This window comes from Cordyceps javanica, chromosome 1, assembly GCF_051103115.1.
Source record: "Cordyceps javanica chromosome 1, complete sequence".
NCBI classification, from domain to species: domain Eukaryota; kingdom Fungi; phylum Ascomycota; class Sordariomycetes; order Hypocreales; family Cordycipitaceae; genus Cordyceps; species Cordyceps javanica.
Window position 1 is genome coordinate 5,221,079 of NC_139295.1, and position 19,003 is coordinate 5,240,081.

A 19,003-nucleotide genomic window follows, 5' to 3' on the forward strand; every position below is an offset into this window, starting at 1 on the left:
ATTTACGTGCACCCGACGGCTTGGTAGACTTATTCTACAGAAGATAGGCTGTCTAGGGAAATGCCGAGCTGCCGGCACACAATCTCGGCGATTTGCTACACCGAGTGTCGGCTACGGGGCATCATGCCATGACACTGCATGCAAACCAAGGATTGGATATCGGGACTCTGGTTGCCCGCCATGATTTTCTGCTTGGCCAATGAAGGTTGAAGAATAGTGAGAAGATATGCCTGTCAGTATGCCTCCAAGTGGCAGGGCATGTTAGGCAATAGTGCCGGACAGTCAAGCAGCCTGCTGGTTTAACGTCTTTCCTTTTAGGAAGAAATAAAAATCGAATTTTTCTCATGATTGAAACATAGAAGACCTGCAGAGTGACCTGAAGTGTTTAAAGATGTTCAACAGATGGCCTCTTATACAGACTCCCTCAGATGAATGGGTCCGTCAAGAAACGCTGCACACCGCACGCCGCGCCGCCTCAACCCCTCTTCCCTGCCCAACTGCAAACATAACCTACTTCTACCAAGCCAGCCTTCAGCCAGCCTTTTTGTGTCCAAACGGGAAACAGCAGGCAGATACCGACGCAAAATGGCATCTGCAGTGGTACCTCGATTCAGCTTCATCTTCCACGCGCCCGTTGCTGCTGTCGACGCTTGCAAGGCTGCCATCTTCAAGGCTGGCGCGGGCCGCTACCCAGGCCCCGGAAGCTACACGGAGTGCTGCTGGTCTATCAATGGCACAGGCCAGTTTCGGCCAGGGGCGACGGCGAACCCAAACATTGGATCTGTCGGTGCTTTGGAGCACGTGGAAGAGGTTCGCGTCGAGACCATCTGTGTTGGCGAGGATGTCGCCCGACGAGCGGTAGCCGCGTTGAAGGAGTGAGTACATGTTGACGCTACCCAGAGGGCAATTTTAGACTAATACTTCCGCAAGAGCTCACCCATATGAGGAACCTTCCTACAAGGTAATTCGACTTGAGGATTTCTGATTGGCCGCTTTAGGGACGCACTTCCTGGGCGCATATGATTGGCAGCGTCCAGTCGGTGCGGAGATATTTTTGACTACGCTGGAGTTTCCGAAGGTTATGTCTAAATTTTTGAGCAAAAGGCCAAAGAAAGGGAGCGAGATTAAAAAGAGAAACGGAGACTTATTATGCAGCTTCAGTCGGTGATTTATTGAGACGATCTAGTTCTGATCTCTTGCCATAGCTGTCCGTACAGTTCTCACTTGGCTAAATACTAGTTAAGGCTTAGCCTTATCGAGGTTGCCCTGGAAGTTCTTGTCATTGATGCCGCAATTGGCCTTGCCAAAGTCATAGGTATTCAGAGAGCTGCGCGCAGCATCCGACATAGACTCCCAAGCAATCATGGGCTGTTCGCCACCCTTCTTGGTGCCGACCTCGAGCTCGTGGTTCTTGCCTTTGGTGAGGTACATGATCTTGGGTCGCGAACCGTCCAGATACTTCTTGTCCTTCTCGAAAGAGTAGCCTCCATGTCCAGAGTAAGAGACACCCTTGTACTCGGCGTTGTCCTTGTCACTGGAGAGCCAGACGATGATGTTCTCCCACTCATGACGGTGACCCAAGTTGCCCGGACCGTCCACGTTCTGATCCTTGGGCATGTACCAGGCGTACATGATACCAAAGAGATCATTACTGACCGACTTGCCGCGAACATACACTTGACCGTCGCTCTTACTGCAGTGGCCATTCATAGCGCCAGTGTTCTTGAGACCGCCGCTATGACAACAGAGCGTCAGCATACGAAGAAAGCGAAAGACGCTCAAGTACAGTTATGCTTACCTGACGCCGCCATCGTCTTGGACCGCGGGGAAGGGGACACAGCCAGTCACGACTTCTAGGAATGGCTTATACTTCTTGTACAGGTTTCCATACTTCTCCGTAACTTTCTCAGGGTATCCCTTCACTTTGTCGTGCGGAACGGCGGTGACTGAGGTAGCCGAAAGGGCGACTACCAAAGTAGATGCAAGGGTGCTGAAGAAGCGCATGGTGAAAGGGTGAGGCTGGAGAGTTTGGAATCCAATGAATTGAATGTATTGTAGAACTTGACACAGGTTGGAATGATTATGGGTTTATATACCCTCGGGCTCTGCAAGATAAATTACTTGATCGACGATGCTGTCCCCGGTCTCAGCCTGACAAAAGTCTCCAACGTCATTGCCAGGCTGGAGACGCCTTGGCACAGTGGACAAAACTATTGTAGACACTTGGTGTAAAAAGAAGAAATCTGATAACCCAGCCAATTGAGGCCTGAAGGCGCCTCTTTGAACATGGAACTACTGCAACCGAATCCACGATGGCGAGGATCATGACACCAGAAACCACTCCCGAGCAAGCGTTTGATTCGCGGCAGCGCATTGAAATGTATCTAATGCGAGACTGTGCCATTTTTGAGTAGGAAGCCAAGACATGAAAGGCTGGTGATCAGCATGGCAGGTCATGCTCGGACCACAGCCTCGTTCCCAAAAAGCGCGGCCGCCGGCTGCGACCCGCAAGGGCTGCCCACATACAAAGGGATGACCAACGGAGTCGACCGCTCTACCGCAAAGTCAAACCCGACAGATACGGATGTTCGAAGCGCAATTGCCAATCGGATTTTGCCCGCTGTCTCGAAAGAGAAGAACAAGGCTGTAACGGAGACGGAGACCCAGGCTGTTGGCTCGATTCGGCATCGACCGAAGACACAGTGGAGTCGGGAACATATTCGTATGACGTGAATGCGAGGTCCGATTTGGAGTTGTGGGCTCAAGGTGTTGTATTCTGTAGAGACAGACTTGTGAAAGTTGCTTGTGAAGCTCTGTAGAAATTTCGGCACCGCGGTGCCATAGAGGGCTTGCTGTTGGTCATGGCAGTGACGGGGCCGGCCAAGGCAACCGTTATCGCGCGCCGACTTGCCAAATACGGTACGATATAAGCATACTGTATGGCTTTCATCTTGGATCACGCTACTTTTCATGTGCGGTATACTGCTTTGACCAGTGGCCTTAGTTGAGCCGTTGTGCAAGTCGACGACTGAATACGCAAACGTGTTGGTCGGAATATTGAATCACCCTAATAATGGGTTTCGTAAGCCCCCATGATTTTACGACCTTGCATTAGATTTTCTGCAGAAAAGTTCCTTCGTTTCGTGATGTATTGGGCGTGGCGGCTCCTGCTCTATATCGGTCAAGTTTTCGCACGTGCACTAGTTAGTATCACCACTTTGGCGTAGCTCATTCACGACCTGCGCACGACAACTGTACACTTTCCACGCTTTCAAGCTGGTTTTGCGATTTGAATGCTCGCACTCTCGATGGCCAATGGAAGAATACGTTGACCGTGATAAATCTCACGCTGGATGAACAATGACTTCATCCATCCCTGCAGACCAGGCTGGGCGCCTCCTCTCGTCCTTTTCTAGCTTCCTCACCGTCGCTGTGCACTCGCTGCTCTTCCATCGCAGCCTCTACCCGGCGCGCAGCTTCCTTACGACGCGCGCCTATAACCTGCCAGTTCATCAGTCGCGTCATCCTGGTGTCTGCACCTGGGTCGCCGACGCGGTCGCGGCCGTCACGGCTCAGGTCCGCACCGGGGCCGCGCGCGCCGTCGTGCTCGCTATCCATGCGCCGCAGTCGATGACGGTTCTGGAGCGCTGGGTGTTTGACCTGCAGTCATTTCCGGCCGCGTGGGGTGACGCCGTCGCTGGAGAGAGGGAGGGCCTCGGCGGCCTCGGCGGCGGCGGCGGCCAGGCAGCGGCGGGAGCGACGATGAATTACGAAGTTGATGGCGCTGGACCTTCAGCGGCGGAACCGTCTGGCGAGCGAGATGACGAAGTCAACTGGACGGATGTGAATGAAGGCCTGCGAGGGGCTCTGCGCAGAATCGCTTATGCGGGGGAAAAGAGCCCGCCGCTACCGGAGAACTGCACCTTTACGCTTGCGGTTGAGCTGCGTGATGCTTCAGAAGCACCTATCGGGGTATGTGGCTGAAACACTTTGTATACAATAATGTTGAAGTTAACAAACAGCACCCAGCATCCTCAAGCATGGATCCCAGCGGACGCCACCCTCGGAGGCGTATCTAGGTCAAGAGACATGACCACGGCACCGATTCGCTCTGTGAGAGCCGGACCCCTCTTCTTCGAGTGCTGGCTCGAGAAAAAAAATCAAGTGTCGGAGTCACAAGATACGTGATTGTCATCCTTTTTTTCTTCGAGGCAAAAAGAAAAAAAAACACGAGTCGGTCTGCTCCCTCACAGTCATTACTGCAAACGAAGATATCGGAAACATTGCGATCCGCAAGGGGGAGTTGCAGGAATCGGAAGGCTTTCATCGAGGAAGGATCCAGCCATACGTGAAATTTATCCCTACACGAAGCCAAACGTGCATCTTGCTCCTTGTGCGTTGTTTACTGGTAACTCTAACAGCAGACAAGAAGTCTCCGGTCTGGACTTGCCTGATTGACGAACAGGCACAGATCAGCGCCGGCTACCATGCGCCCACGTGCAGACATCTCCTTGTGCCTTGCATTTAGCCCGGTAATCTAGGAGTAGTCCGGGTACCTAGTTTCTGGGTTTGGTCATGATGGGTGGTGGGTGGTGGTTGCGCAGACTTGTCTGCCCTGTGTGCCCATTTGGCCCCGTGCATTGCGCACTGTCAGCCCGGACGGTTCTAGACTTTCCACTTGCAATAAGAACCATAATGAAGGATAAGATTGCAACTTTCATCGGCCTTTTTTTTACATCGCATAAGCACACTTCTCAAAGGTGATTCGACGAGGTAGACACAGCTGTACAGGTGTATGGACAAGCGCTTACAGCTCTCCACACCATTTCGGCAGCACCCGATTCGGGTTAACCGTTCATGGACACTTATTCCCATAGTGCAAGGGAGTTGGTCTACAACTACAGCCATGAAACGTTTCCATTGTTCCCACGCGAGGCCGAATGAACAAAGTCTGCGCAGAGGCCCAAGACCAATAGGAGTGACCGCTGTGGAGGTGTAATTGGGCCATGCTTGCTCGAGGGATCAATAGTTGCAGGGGCAGCGAATCCTTCAGTTGTCTGGCGTCGGTTAATGTAGAACCTTGGCTCAAAAAGCACTAGTATGTGCTGATATCTTTAGCAGTGTTGTGTTTTCGGGACTCCGTGGATGGAGTTCCTACCGTCAAGGTGCGAAAAACCGAGGACATCACAAACGAGAACCACAACCGCATGGAACTGCAGGAACTATGTCCATTCGACGAAGATACTGTCAGTAGCCAATATCAGTGGAAACAGAATTGCACAGAGGTGCATTACGATTGTTTTTGAAGGAATTTCTCCGCCAAAGGAAGCAAGTCAACGGCCCATAACCAGACATCCAGTTCGCCTGCATCAGCTACTTACACCGGCTTGGCTATGCAGTCAGCGAATCTACCCGCGTACTACGGCGATAGCGGAAATCTTGCTGCTGTGAGGAGACACTGCCCCCCGAAAAGCTATATTGAGAGACAAGGCACTCACTAGAAAGCCGCTGGATTGTATGGGCATGGCTCTACCGCGAAGAGAGTCCACAATCCTCCGGAGACATTGAGGATGGACACATTCGATAAACAAGCCATCTTTTCCACGGACATTTCCCATTATGGCAGACTCGACAGACTCAATTTTCAGTGAAGTGAGCGGTCTAATTTTGGGGACTAAGATGAAGCTTATTGAGGCCGAGTCGGTGAAATCTGGACCCGGGTCAGGAGATATAAAAGGCTCACCTCCTCGCCGACAGGATCTCAGAGACGAAATGCTCATCAGAAGCTCATAACAAGCCACACTATACTCAGATAAATCGCAGTCCCCCGCCAAACAGACGCTGTCTTTTCAATATGCGCGCCTTTGCTATATTTGCTGCCGTTGCTGCCCTCGCTGGCTTCAGCAACGCTGACCTCACTCACTCCGAGATGTAAGCTTCCCCATCATCCACATCCCCCCCCCCCCATACACCTGTCATTAACACGAGTTTGCTTCCCCCCGCCTTCCCCTAGGGTCAACGAGACCATGGTCGCGGAGAGCTCACTCGCGGCCGCCGGCTTCTCCTGCTCCAAGCTCAAGCCGCACCTGAACAAGGCCGACTGCGAGTACATGTCCAAGATTGGCATCCGCGGGCAGGGCCAGAACGCGCAGTCGCCCAACGGCAAGGCGTGGATCGGCACGCAGGGACCCTACACGTTCAAGTTCACCAACAACGCCGTCCACCCGGCGGCGCGGCCCGTCACGCTCATCCTGTGGACGTGGGAGCACGCGCAGGACTACCAGGCCATGTGCGTCAACGTGCGCGCGCCCAAGATCTCCGTCTCGCTGCCCCGGCCCGGCGACAGCGTCACCGTCTCGCTCGCCGAGGGCGTCACGGGCGCCTTCGCCTCGCTCGACGGCCACGAGACGCGCCTCAACGGCGCCGGCCAGGTCGACAACACCTGGGGCGAGTTCAACACGGCCGGCGGCTACGCCACCTTTGACGTCTCGCGCGAGGTCAACGCCAAGGGCCACGCCATGGACATTCGCGGCAGCAACGGCTGCGTCGCCAACCTCGCCACCTGCGTCTTCAAGTGCAAGGACGCCAACGCCCGGTCGTGCGGCGCCGCCGGCTCCTACCACCTCGTCAACTGCGGCGGCGGCAACCCGGGCGCGCACACGGACAATGGCGGCGCCGACGGCGGCTGCGGCGGCTGGGGTGCCCGTGGCAAGCACCTCGATGTCCTTCTCCGCTGGGCCAAATAAAGCAGCAGCGCGCACCCGTTCTCTTCTTCTGGCTATCAGTTGCGACATCACATGCCAGGGCTCAGCACGTATATAAACCGGTACAGAACTTGTACATAGTCTGCTCTTCTTTCTTTCTTTCTTTCTATAGTACATATATACAAATTTGTTTCTCATGTCCACGTCTCAAAATGCACTACCCGTTTTCTGTCACTCCCGTGACCAGTCATACATCATTGTCTAGCGTAAATAACATGCTTCTTAAAATGAGAGAGCAAGGGTTGCTCATTCGGGTTTTTTCAATGAGGCGCGGAGGCTAATGTTTTCTCGTTTCAGCCGGCCATTCTCCCTTCTCAACCTGCTTGCTTCCTCCGAATGCTCTTTCAATTTTGCCATGAGCTCTTCCTTGTCCTCTTTGCCTTTGCTACGAAGCGCCTTGACAATTTTGCCGAGTTCGTCGTTGAACTTTTCGTAAATCAACTCGTTTTCGGCCGAAGCCTCCTTGTGCAGCTGATCAATGGAACGCATCTTAATTTCGGTAGCTTTCAGAGTCGTATCCATCTCCTCTTGCAGCGCAGAGTACTTCTCTTGCAAGCTCTGAATAGTCTTGTTGAGCTTTTCTTCCAAAGCCTGCAGCCCTTGTGCATCGAGGCTTGCCGTGCTAGCAGGGGCGTTGCTGTGGGAAATCTGATCTGTGGCCTTTTGTATCTCAGCTCGCAATGCTGTACTGGCTTCCCCTACAGCACTCCTGCTTGTCTGCACGCGATCTCGAAGACGTTGCGGCGATTGCAGTCTCAGTCTTGCCGGAGATCGTGTAAGCCCACCAGCGGGCTTGGTAGCGGAAGCTGCTGTGGGGGGGTCGAGCTGAATCGGCTTCAGCATAGGAATACTTGTTACGGAGAGTGCCTTGGCGTGCTTAGCCACAGATTTGACAGGCGATGACACCTTGCTGGGTACACTCCTGCTATCAAAAGACTTCACACTTTCGGACGCGTCGATGTTCTCCTTCTGCTGCGAGCCACCGCTAATGTCTCGTTGCAGTTCTTGTCCAGCTGATGTGTTGATCTTTCCTGAAGTCTGTTTCGAAAGCTGAAGTGGCTGAACAGGCTCATCCTCGTCATCTAAGGATGTTGCCTCCATCAAGCTCTTGAGATCAGACAGGGAGCTTCGTCGCTTCTGTCTGAATCTTGATGGGCTCACACCCTCATTCTGAGGCTCGCCGATTGTATTCAGTGGAAACTCTGCTCTGTGTGAACTTGTCGGCCTGCTCGGAGCGTCAAATGCGCCTGCAATTGTTGGTCGTTCTCGGGCACTATTGCCTCGTTGCAAGAGCCTGGGCAAAGTACCATCTTCGCCCATCAAACCATGCCGCACTGACCGCCTCGATAAACTCGAGGGCTCGCCTGTTGCCGGGTTACGATGTTTGCTGAGACTCCTCCAGACGGATGGCCTTTCCGGGCGGTCTTCCTTATTTGGTCGCATCAACACGTCTAGGCCGAACTTTTTGCGTAGCGAGGAAGTATTGGACGCAATCGAGCCTGTCATCGATGCCTCTTTGCGAAGCGTGGCGGAACGAATGGATCCTGTCGTCGATGCTTCGTACGAAAAACTTTGGTTCGGGCTTATGCCACCAAAGATCCGATCACAGTCTTCCACTAGCCGGTCCAAAAGGTTGATATAATGAGACGCAGTTCCATCCATGACCAGGAGCTCGGCAAAGGCAATTGTCAAAGCACCCCGGTCACCATCATCGCTGCAGCCATCTAAAAGGTCGGCTAATAGTTTGATAAGCGCAGCGAACGCGCGGCGATTCTGAGGTGCCATGTCGGAGAACAAATAGCGCACAAAATCTGCAAAATCGCCGAGTGCTCTCCGATTGGCACGATCTTGTAGAGTGATCATGGCCTGTTTGGACATTACTGCGCCCATTTGCTCCGTCCATGCGATGCGCAGAAAGTTTTCGAAAGAAACAAAGATGACTTCCGCACTAACATCAACTGGTAATTCGAAGTCGTAAGGGTTTTCGATGAGCCGGTTGTAGACGTCGTTGACCAGCACTTCGTCTACAGAAGATCGATTGAGCATTGTTCTGCCGTTTATCGCCCCTTTGCGTTCCTGCAGCGCCGCCGCATATGCTGTAAATGTTTCCTCTAATCGCATGATAGGATTATCTGGCGGTGTATCTTCGATAAAGGAACGCTCGCCGCGAATGGATCCTAATATTGAATGATAGCTGTTGCTGCGATGGAGTGAGGGCTGGCGTGCAACTGTAGCAGTCGAAATTATCGACTCTGGAGTTGCTGTGCTATTGTTATTGGACGTGTGACTGCCAGCAGTATTGCTGCTGGTGGCAATGCTGCTCGTTGTTCCACTCCACAAGTTCGACAACAGTTTCACGGGCGATGTAGATAGAAATGACCTCGTCTTTTCCGCGCGCGGCACAGGGGTGGTCTGTGCAGAAAACGTTAAACTGCGCAGGATTTTACTATAATAAGAAACCATAGCGGCCGTAAGATTGATGTTAGCAACGTTGAACTGGCTGTTGAGGAGTTGAATGACTGATGCCATGTTAGCAGAGAGTTAACTTCGTCAAGTTGCCCGCAACGCTGACTTACTCCTTCGCGACAGTGTAGGGATAAAGTCTTCCAGAGCAACATCATCCTGATACTGTTTTCCGTGCAAGCCTACGGTAATGATCGATAATCGCTTCAGGTCATTGGCGGCTACTGTAACGACGATTTCCACTCCGTAGTGTCCGACGGGCGCGCCTTTCGTGCCCCTGTCATGATCAACAACAACACGCACGGCAGCAGGCTCACGACGACCTTCGACAAGCTGATCTGCACCTTCTTGAAAAACCGCTGCATGGAGCCCCAGGTTGCTGTCAGGCATACGGATGGAGCGAAGCGTCCAGCATGGGTCTTCTCTTTCGGTTTCCGAGAAGCGCGCCTCAATTCTTGCTCTGACCACCTCTTCTCCCCACCGGGCGGCCTTGCCCTCGTATAACTCTTGCAGCAAGAAGCATCTTGCCGTTGGGGCTGTACTGATGCGGTGCTCGCCGGTATGCCTACCCTTCATATTCTGTGTCGACGTCATCCACGTGAGGCTGCCATTAGCTGACTCGGTGAAGCGGACGCTGGCAAGATCATGCCATCCAGTGAAGGCAAACTCGTACGCTGCGGAGCCACCTGCGGCATTCGTCATAGAAATGAGCAATTCCGCGGCGGATGGCTTGCCAATCTCTCGTAGTAAGTCTCTGCCAGTGAGGCGGCCAGTCTTCTTAAGAACAACCACACAGTCTGCGAACAGCAGTAAAATTCCTCTATTATCGCTTTCCGCGAGGGAGACTTCAAATGGGAGAGAGAGCTCAATAAAATCAGCAGCTCCGATGAGGCGACCCTTGGGCTCGAGATCAGCTGGCCAAGCCTCAACAATATTTCGAAGCTGGCTAGCAAGCTGGGGCTTGGTCGTTTCGGCGGTGTCTAGTGAGCAAATATTCGTGATAATGTCCCTAGCTTTGAGCATCGATTGAAGCGCAGGATGCGTGATGGGGAGTGAGGCGACTATTTGATCAATCAACAAACTATAGCGAGGTAGACGCTGAACAGGTTCGATCAATGCGGACTTGGTCGCTTGATCACCCCGCTGGGGTGTCGCTTGCGGGTCCAAGAAGCCATCCATCGAAGTCGGAAAATGCTGGCTGGCCTTGATATAGTCTCTGTAGCAGTCTGAGAATTTAGGAAACCATTCCAGGAATACCTTCGCCATAGCTAGCGCTCCGATTGGGTCTTTAGGACGTGCCAGGCCGGCCTGCCGTGGACTCATGAGGTGCGCACTGTTGCCCTCCATGTCAGCCAGTGCTTCTTCTTCCGTCTCATCCATGACGTTTTGCAATTCTCTCAAGAACGCAGAGTTGAGTCTAAGGATCTCCTCAGCCGCAGTTGGGAACAATCGCGCGAGCTCTACTTCAGCTGCAGTGAGGTTCTCGCCCTGTCTTCGCTGGGTACCGTCGCAAAACTTGTCCACGACAGAGTGAGCCAGCTCATTGAGTTTCAGAACATAACGTTCTTCAGTGTCGACAAGCTCCGCAAGCTTCATGCGCAACTCAATCTTTTGCTCTACGGTGAAGGTCTTGCTCTTATTTATCGATGTTGGTTTTGACGGCGCGCGGCGCAGTCGACTCGTAGGGATAAAGACGGGTTCACCAAAGAGCTTCACCAAGGGGGTATATCCGCCATATTGTCGAAGTGTGGGGTCGAGAATGTCATCTTCGTCCTCGGGAACATCTTCTAGCTCCTCTTCCTGAAGCGGCACGATGGAACCCGGCGGGAGGATAAAGTCAATGTCGAGGTTGCTGATGTACTGCGGCTGGAGCGCGTCCTGGATAGCAGAGACGACGGCGGGCGTGTGATCGCTCTGGATCATGGACGCCACCACGTTGGCGGCATGCTGGTCACCAAACAGCGGCACGTCATCGTTCTGCCGGCCTCTGGTGGGGTAGGCGTTCCGGAGATGGGCGCGGACGCTGTCGGGCAGCTCCGAGAAGTAGCGGAAGAGGCCAAAAGCGAGAGCGCGGTAGACCTCATCACCCTGGAACTCGCGGGGCAAGCGGGCGACGACGCTGTAGAAAGGCGAGTTGGGGGAGAGGGTCAGGCGCGGGAAGCTGCGCAGGCCGGCGGGCGAGAGGACGTGGATCTGGACGCGCGAGCTGTTGTGGGTGTGGTTGGCCGTCGTCGAAGAGCCGTAGAGCACGACGACGGGGAGGTGGCCGAGGAGGGGATCCGAGGCGTGGTATGCGACCAGCTGCTCCGGCGCGAGCGCAATGTCCTCGGTGACTCGAACCATGACAGGCGGCTGGCGGTGCGGCGGCGGACGGCGGGGAGGAGGAGGATCAACGGTCGCAGACCATAGCCGTCCGTCTGCGCTGGGTGGAATGCGCGCGCAACTAAAGCCACACGCTTTTGGGTCAAAAGAACGGAGTTTAAAAAAAAACGATAGCAAAAATAGATTCTCCAGCCTTGAGGGGCCCAGGTCTCAGATAAACTGGGCGGCGGAGCGTACCAGCACAGTGCCCGCTTGGTTTGCCTGGGAGGCCCTGCTCCTCTAACGGCGACCAAGGCTTGAAAATCGGATATAATTCAGAGGAGGCTGCGGATATTCGAAATAGCCGTGGAAGCGAAAAAAATTCGGGCCTTCTAGACGGGACGCCAGCGTTAATTTCCTCTTCTGGTCGGCCTCAAAACAGGTCGTCCTACCTTGAAGAGTCCAAGAGGTTGCAGGCAGTTTGCTCCAACGCGGTGTGTGGGACGCGTCTCAACCACTCAGTGGCGCGGTTGTTGCTTAATTTAGTAAACAAAAATCGGTACCTCCGCGTCCCGCAATTTTTAGGCTCTGGGGAATGTACCTTATTTATCTTCCGACGGTCTGGTAAAAGCACCGGCTGTACGGAATTCTTGTGAACAATATTAAACAAGATGAAAAAAGATGATCCATTTTGGAACAAGTTGTACATATGGAAATGACTGAAAGAAGAGTTGAACATAATCTTTGCTCTGGTATTCCGCAAATAGTCACAGTCAAACTGATAAGTACGTGTTAAGAAATGTTTCATTTTTATCAAAACAGATGCATCATTGTAATTATTCAAAATATTCATCTCTAACCTCGAAAAGAAAAGTGAATGCTTTTTTCCTTCACAAAAACAGCTGCATAGATTAAAAAAAAATGCGCAGCTACCAACAATCCACAGGCCGCGCACGAGCCTGCTCTCTCCGATTTGCATCGCAAAATATCATGATGTGTGGTATCTTAATAATGTAACAGGCTGAAAAGAATCCCCGCCCCCGCCCCCCCCAGAACTCCTATAGACCAAGATCCAAGGTCATGAACAAACAAAATCATCAATGGGTATATTCAACGAATGCAAACCCTTTCAATTTTCGACGCCAAAACAATGCATAGCTCGTTGCTTCATCCAAAATCGAAACAAGAAAATAAGTACAACATAATCATATACAAGAAGAGCTCATCACAAGATTCCAGCAAACAAACAAAACGAACAAAACTTAAAAAAACAATCTTTTTGTCACTGTTTCACTGAAACGTGACAGCGCGCCGCTTCTTCTGAAGCGTCTCCCTGCGCTTTTCTTCACCCATAATAAGGGCAAAGAGACGTTTGGCCAGGTCGCCTTCGTCCCAGCCGCCAACCACGGCCTTGAAGGCGTCCACGCAGTCCAAGTGCCATCGCTCAAGCTCCATGCTTTTGCCTCGGCTCTTGACCGTCTTGCCAAGATACTCGTCCGAGCGACGCTCGTAGTACCCTCGAAATGGGCCTCTGCGACGAGTTTGGAGGAGGTCGTCGAGGAGCAGCCAATGCTGACGCGACCAGGCCGTCTGCGACAGTGCCGCCGCTGCCGCCGCCGCTGCTGCTGGCGGCTGCGTGGGCTCGATATCGCTCTCCTCCAGCGGCGGCGCGTCCGTCATGGAGACGTCGGACGACCCCTGGTTCTCTTGATCATGGCCGCTATCCAGCTGCGCCACTCCGATCAAGTACGGCGGGTCGTACCTATTGGTGTCCTCCTCGTCGAACCACATGCTCTGCGGCAGAAGCAGCCGCTCCCGCACTTCCTGCCGGTACTCTGCCTCTCGGCGCTTCTGGCGCCGCAGTTCCTGTTCGGGCGGTGACAGCACGCTGCTTGTAAACTCGACGACCCGACCTGGCGTCTTCGGTTTCAGCGGTGAGCGCAGACTCGACTTCTCCGGCGATGCGTTTTTCGGCGGCAGCGCCCTCAGAAACGGCTGGATGGGAGAGTCGCCACTTGGGTTGCTGTTGACGCTATTGCCGCCCCATCGCGGGTGGCGCTTCCAGGTTTCCACCTTGTCAACTGACTCTTGCATTCTCGGCGGCGGCGCACCTCCACTATAGGTATTACGCGGCTGCTTCGAAAAGAGAAAGCTGGCTCGTTGCGCCCCGGGTCCAGATCGAAGTGTCGACCCCGGTCGCGGCGCAAACGGTGGGATCACGGGCAAACTTTTCGAGCTCAGTTTGGCAATCGGCTTGGGGCGCTGCGGGCGGACAGAGGCAGGAGCATATTCCATCTCTGGTGCTCGGCGAGACAGGGCGCTGGTTGTCAACGCCGGAGCAGCCAGAGGACTAGCCTCGGGACCAGGAGCAGGAGCAGGGGCAGCCTCAGTGGGTTTACCCTTTCCTGGGAAGAACTTCTTCGCCAGCATGCTCGGAATGGCGATTGGCGAGGAGAAAAATGTCGACAGATCGAATTTACTCGCCTTGGCGGCAGACTCACTGAGGTTCTGTGCCTCTTCAGCTGCCCGTGTTCGGGCGAGCAGTGAGTACTCCTCCGCCTCTTCCTCTAGGCGCGCGGGCTCATCCTGACGCGATGGCGAGCCGCGCTCCTCAACCGCAGGTCGGGCTGCTTGCGCCGGCCGGGCCATCTGTGCTGGCTGGGCCAATTGGGCTGTCTGCCCCGTTCGGACCCGCTGTGCTGCTGGCAGGTCAGATCGATTAGACGTCCAGGGCCGATTTGAAGGCCGTGGCATGCCCCGTCGCATCCACGAATCATGCATAGGCTTCGGCTTCTGCTGAATGACCTTTGCTCGCTTTTGATTCCTGGTACGTTTACCAAACGATTGGTTCCTCCGCCGTGTCATTGCGTCTCTCTCCGCCTCCAACTCCCAGATGTCCGTCTCATCGTCTGCGCGAAGAGGTGGCAGCTCAGGCTCGGGCTCGGCGGGAGCTTGCGTCTCTTCCTCAGACTCTGCTTCCGGTTCCGTTGCCACGAATGGAGGCAGCACTGGAGAACTTTCAACGAAGGCGCTGCGCCCAACTGGCTGCGTCGAAGTAGCCACAACCTCTTGCAGAGTGTTGTCGCCGCGCAGTCGGGGGCTTATCGGGCCTTCGTTAATAATCCAGCTCATCGTGTCACTAGCCGGTGACAGTCGCAGAGAGCTGGCGGCAGAGCCACGGCCAAGTGTCGATCCTGCAGCCTGCAGCGACTCATCCTGTAAAGATGAGTCCGCCGGAGGCAGAGGTTCCACACTTCTGTTCACCTCACGGAGAAGAGACTCTCGCTGCGGAGAAACTAGTGGCTGTACTGGGCTCATTGTCGGGGGCACAAGCCCTGTGCCCCTGCTGCTCTCGCTGAAAAGGGACTCTTTTGGCGGCGAAACGGAGGCCTGCTGCGAGCTAGGCTGCGGTGGACTGGGTCCTGCAACTGGAGGCTCAATGCCCATTGTACTCTTGTCAACAAGAGACTGCCGCTGCGGTGACACGGACGCTTGTCGCGGTGGGTTGGGCTGTGGCGGGTTTGAAGCCGAGACTGGAGGCTTGACGCTTCTCGTCGAGTCTCGGAAAGGCGAACGTCGGTGGGGCGAAAGGGACGACTGGCTGAGCCTTCCGAAGGTCAGCATGCGCGCCGTCGGGCTCTTGCTCACTCGCGCGTTCGGGCTTTTGCTCGGCAGGCGGCCGCCCTCCGCCTCCCTCGAGCCAGATCGCGGTTCCTTGCTGCCGGAGCTTCTGAACGGACTGCCAAGATGGCGGTCCCTGGCTTCAGGAGAGGGCGGATCCGACGTGACGCTCTGAAGAGCGCGGCCAACCCGTACAATCGAGGTCAGTGCCGGACGAACATGCGTCGCTGACGCAGAGTCCTGGGGCAACGACTGGGGCGGCTGCGCAGGCGACGAGATCTGGTTTCGGGGCGTCTCTTCGAGCGGGGAGGCGCTGTTCTGAGCAGCGCTCTCGGCTTGAAGGGCCACCGAAGCTTGATGGGCACTTGGCGTAGGTGATGGCCTAGTGAGGCCTTGTGCCTGAACTGGTGAGCCGAAGAACGAGTGAGTCCGCGGCTGTCGGCGAGCAGATGCCGGAGCGTCTTGGATCGGAGCGCCCTGCGGAGAGTCCTCAGGTGTGGGCAGACGATTCGTTTCAGACTGAGCTACACTGGCATCAGAGGAAAGATCGGGCTGCTCTTCAGCCACCTCTTCAGTCACCTCTTCTGCTTCTTGCTCGTCATCTTTGTTCTCATCGTCTACTTCTGCCATCGGCGAGTCCTCTCTACGCTCTGCTTCTCCTCTATCCGGGCTGAGGTAGGGCAGTTCGTAGTCATCTACCTGCTGCTCTTGCTCTCCCTCTCGCCCCAGTCCCATGTCTACATCGTCAGAATCGAAGGCAGAGTGTGTAGCCTTCTCGCTGGTCGCGTCCTGTTTCTGACTAGCCTCCAGCTCGCACATCACTTCATCCATTTGCTCGTCATCGAGCTCCTCGTACTCTGACATCCTTTCGTGCTCTCTTGGCACTGCAGCTGCGAGAATGGCCTCGGGAATCTCCGAGAAAGAGTCTTCGTACATCATGGAATCTTCCGCAGTCTCCTGCACTTGAGCGACAGCTGCTGCAGTTTGTGCTGCTCTGTCAGGAGAAACAGATGCTCGACGGCCGGCACGCGGAGACCTACCAGCTTGATCAGCGTACCGCTTGAAAACACGGTAGCGGAGTGGTGACGAGCTGGTTGCTTTTCGGGGAGATGGCGACAGTCGTATGTTGCCGGACTTGGCCGGGGACATGTGAACAGGCGACTTCGGGGCTGATGCTACCACAGCTTCCGGTTCCAGCTCAACTGACATCATTTCCGTGACAGCGGCTTCGACCTCTGCTGTGACATCTTGCTCCACTTGCTGTCGGAAATGAGCAACCTCCTGTTCCACGATCTTGTCAAGCTCCGCCTCAAGCTCGTTGTCAGCGCTCCCTACTGGTTCCGATTCAGGCCCAGTCATGGAGCTTGTAGCCTTGTGCTGTGACGCATCAGACGGGCCTTCAAGACCAGACGCAGGTTCCACGTTAGCAACCACTGGCCCCGGCGCGGCAGCTTCCTCTTCAGCCGTTCCAAGTACGGATTTGCGACTGATTGAGCTATCGAGGCTCCCATCTTCAGCGGGATCTGCAACCTCGGGCTGCGACTTATCTGACTGAGCTTCAATTTCAGGCTCAGATCGAAAGTCGGCAACCTCCGTTTCGGGTGGTGCGGCAACCTCTTCTTCCGCCGGTTCGTTTTCAGATTCACGGCTGTTCGAAGTGACCAAATCACCATGTCCATCGAGGTCTGCAGCATCAGGCTGCGACTTGTTCGACTGAGCTTCAAGCTCGGGTCGAGATTGCAAGTCGGCAATTACTGGCTTTGACACAGTAGCTTCATCGTCAGCCGGTTCATTTCCAGATTCGCGGCCGCTCAATGTGTCTGCGTCATCGTCGTCATCGTCGCCCTCGTCTTCTTGGTCAGCGACTTCTCCCTGGCGAAGATATTCCAGTGTATTATTGATGATGAGGTTCGTATCATCACCAATAGGGCTGTAGCGGCCTGGGGGAGCGCCCTGGGTGCTCGCCTGGAGCGAGTGAACCGAGTCCATAAGGATCATACTGAAGTCTTCGCCTTGCGCAATGGTATCATTTCCTGTTGCCGTCGTAGGCCCAACCGATGGCTCGTCATATACAGACGAGACATCACTCGCGGCTGGTGGAAGGTACTCAAAGTCTTCTCGCAATATGGAAACAGACGACTCTCGGTTTTCTTCTCGACCCTCTATTTGCGAGACTGCTTTCTCAACTGACTGTGCGGCAGCTCTTGGAGTCGCGTCTCGTGACGCTGCCGCGATCCAGATATCGGATCCTAACTCCGCATCCGCCGTACGTGCCGGCATCCCATGGTCGGCTGCTACCGCAAACGCAGTTGTGATGTCCTTTTGTAAGTCGTCTTCACTATGAAGAGCTTGGACCATCGCTGGCATATTGCTGCCAGCATCTTTGAACCCAACTGCCTGAGGCGGCGCCATGGGATATCGTCGCCTACGCACACTGCGCCTTGCAGTGTTGACTCTGGACATTGGTTCTGTGCTTGATTCGCTCGACGGCTCAACAAGCCGTTCTCTGGGCGAACGCGTGCGCCGTTTGGGCGTGGGAGACCGCTGCGTTAGGTCGTCGATGGAGTCTGACTCCATGCTGTCTTCGACTGTTTCCTGGCGGCGAGATGTTGTCCGCGCAGGAGGAGGAGAAGGTTCTCGCCGTCGTTTCCCCGTCGTTGGTTTGGGGATCGGCGTTCCGTTGGAGTTGCGGATGCGGGTTTTCCGCGGCCGCGGGGTGGCATTCGTCGAGCCCAATACATCACTAGACTCGTCCTCGATCGAATACTTGAGCGGCACCGTAGTCGTCGTTGTCGTTGTCGGGAGGAGTGTACGGCGCGTCGCCTCATCGGCTGTGCCATCCTCGTCCGTCTCCTCCACACTGACTACGAGGCCGCCTCGCGACGCCCTGCCGCCGCTGCCACTTCTTCCCACGTCGAGCTCGTACGCCTGCCTTCTAGGCGTGGCGCCGAGCGACAGGAACTTGTGCGCGCGCTGGCTACGGGTGACACGCCGCGTGTTGGACGAGGGGATTTGGTCGGGGGACGCGCCGTCGTTGAGGGGATCCGGCGACGACATGATGTCGCTGCGCGGGGTGCCCGGGTTGGTGACGTTGTGCCAGCGCCGTTGGAATGAGTCGGCCTGCCGGCCGGCACCGGGTGTGTTGTTTTGTCTCTTTGACATTTCCACGGTGGTCGCGAAGACAAAGGTAGAAAAAGAGGATTCACCTTGTCGCTTAATCCCAACAGGTGGAGATGTAGATCCATGGAATCCTCGGACGTGGGAAGGGGACGGGAGGAGGGGGATTAAATAAGAAAAACGCTGTTTCGGTAAGCGCTTATACGATCGTTGTGCGATCGTTGTGCGATCTTCGTGCAATCGTTGGCAATCGTTATGTGCGCCAGGTGGTGCAGAGTACGGCCTCGTATAGCCCGCGTACAGCCCGCGTACAGAGATGGAGTCGTGAAAGGTGAGCTGCACCTAGTTCCTACTTCGGTATCTGGTACAGCAATGTTTACTTGGTACTCGATCTGGATTAGCCCGCGTCGGGCCAGTTCGGTGGAGACCCGGATAAATCCTTGGCCGTTCCGACGAACTGCCCCCGGTCACATGTGTGCAGGCGCTTGTGAAAGATGGGGGAAATGAACTGGCAAAAAGATACGTACCGCCGGGTGCTCACGGGAAAGGTACTTAAAAGTAGGTACTTACATCGGGCGATGGGCCTGGGGTACTTACAGGCTAACGTTGCTGCTAAGTAAGTATTGTCTTGCCAGCTTCGCATGCTGGCCCGTTGGCTTGCAGCCGACTGACTACGCGGCACAAACCCACGCTTCGGCATCCACCCCCACGGGACCTCGGCTGAGAGCTTCCATCTG

At 54.9% G+C, this 19,003-nt stretch overlaps 6 protein-coding genes across 6 annotated transcripts; 3 read left to right on the plus strand and 3 right to left on the minus strand.

Annotated features, from left to right (window-relative positions):
- Positions 1–585: 585 nt before the first annotated feature.
- Positions 586–985, plus strand: V2A60_001582 (GTP cyclohydrolase 1 type 2/Nif3; the record flags this gene model as incomplete). Its single annotated transcript, XM_083252941.1, has 2 exons — positions 586–875; positions 931–985. The coding sequence occupies 2 exons, from the start codon at positions 586–588 to the stop codon at positions 983–985; spliced, it is 345 nt and encodes a 114-aa protein (XP_083109067.1).
- A 254-nt stretch (positions 986–1,239) lies between these two features.
- Positions 1,240–2,004, minus strand: V2A60_001583 (NPP1 family protein; the record flags this gene model as incomplete). The annotated part of the gene is made up of 2 exons (XM_083252942.1): positions 1,240–1,735; positions 1,799–2,004. 2 exons carry the CDS (start codon positions 2,002–2,004, stop codon positions 1,240–1,242), a joined length of 702 nt encoding a protein of 233 aa, XP_083109068.1.
- A 1,356-nt stretch (positions 2,005–3,360) lies between these two features.
- On the plus strand, positions 3,361–4,079 carry V2A60_001584 (DNA-binding protein; the record flags this gene model as incomplete). The annotated part of the gene is made up of 2 exons (XM_083252943.1): positions 3,361–3,972; positions 4,023–4,079. The coding sequence occupies 2 exons, from the start codon at positions 3,361–3,363 to the stop codon at positions 4,077–4,079; spliced, it is 669 nt and encodes a 222-aa protein (XP_083109069.1).
- Positions 4,080–5,854: 1,775 nt separating this feature from the next.
- V2A60_001585 (uncharacterized protein) lies at positions 5,855–6,746 on the plus strand (the record flags this gene model as incomplete). Its single annotated transcript, XM_083252944.1, has 2 exons — positions 5,855–5,931; positions 6,014–6,746. The coding sequence occupies 2 exons, from the start codon at positions 5,855–5,857 to the stop codon at positions 6,744–6,746; spliced, it is 810 nt and encodes a 269-aa protein (XP_083109070.1).
- Positions 6,747–7,010: 264 nt separating this feature from the next.
- V2A60_001586 (uncharacterized protein) lies at positions 7,011–11,570 on the minus strand (the record flags this gene model as incomplete). The annotated part of the gene is made up of 2 exons (XM_083252945.1): positions 7,011–9,283; positions 9,341–11,570. 2 exons carry the CDS (start codon positions 11,568–11,570, stop codon positions 7,011–7,013), a joined length of 4,503 nt encoding a protein of 1,500 aa, XP_083109071.1.
- A 1,248-nt stretch (positions 11,571–12,818) lies between these two features.
- Positions 12,819–18,311, minus strand: V2A60_001587 (uncharacterized protein; the record flags this gene model as incomplete). Its single annotated transcript, XM_083252946.1, has 2 exons — positions 12,819–16,138; positions 16,190–18,311. The coding sequence occupies 2 exons, from the start codon at positions 18,309–18,311 to the stop codon at positions 12,819–12,821; spliced, it is 5,442 nt and encodes a 1,813-aa protein (XP_083109072.1).
- Positions 18,312–19,003: the final 692 nt, after the last annotated feature.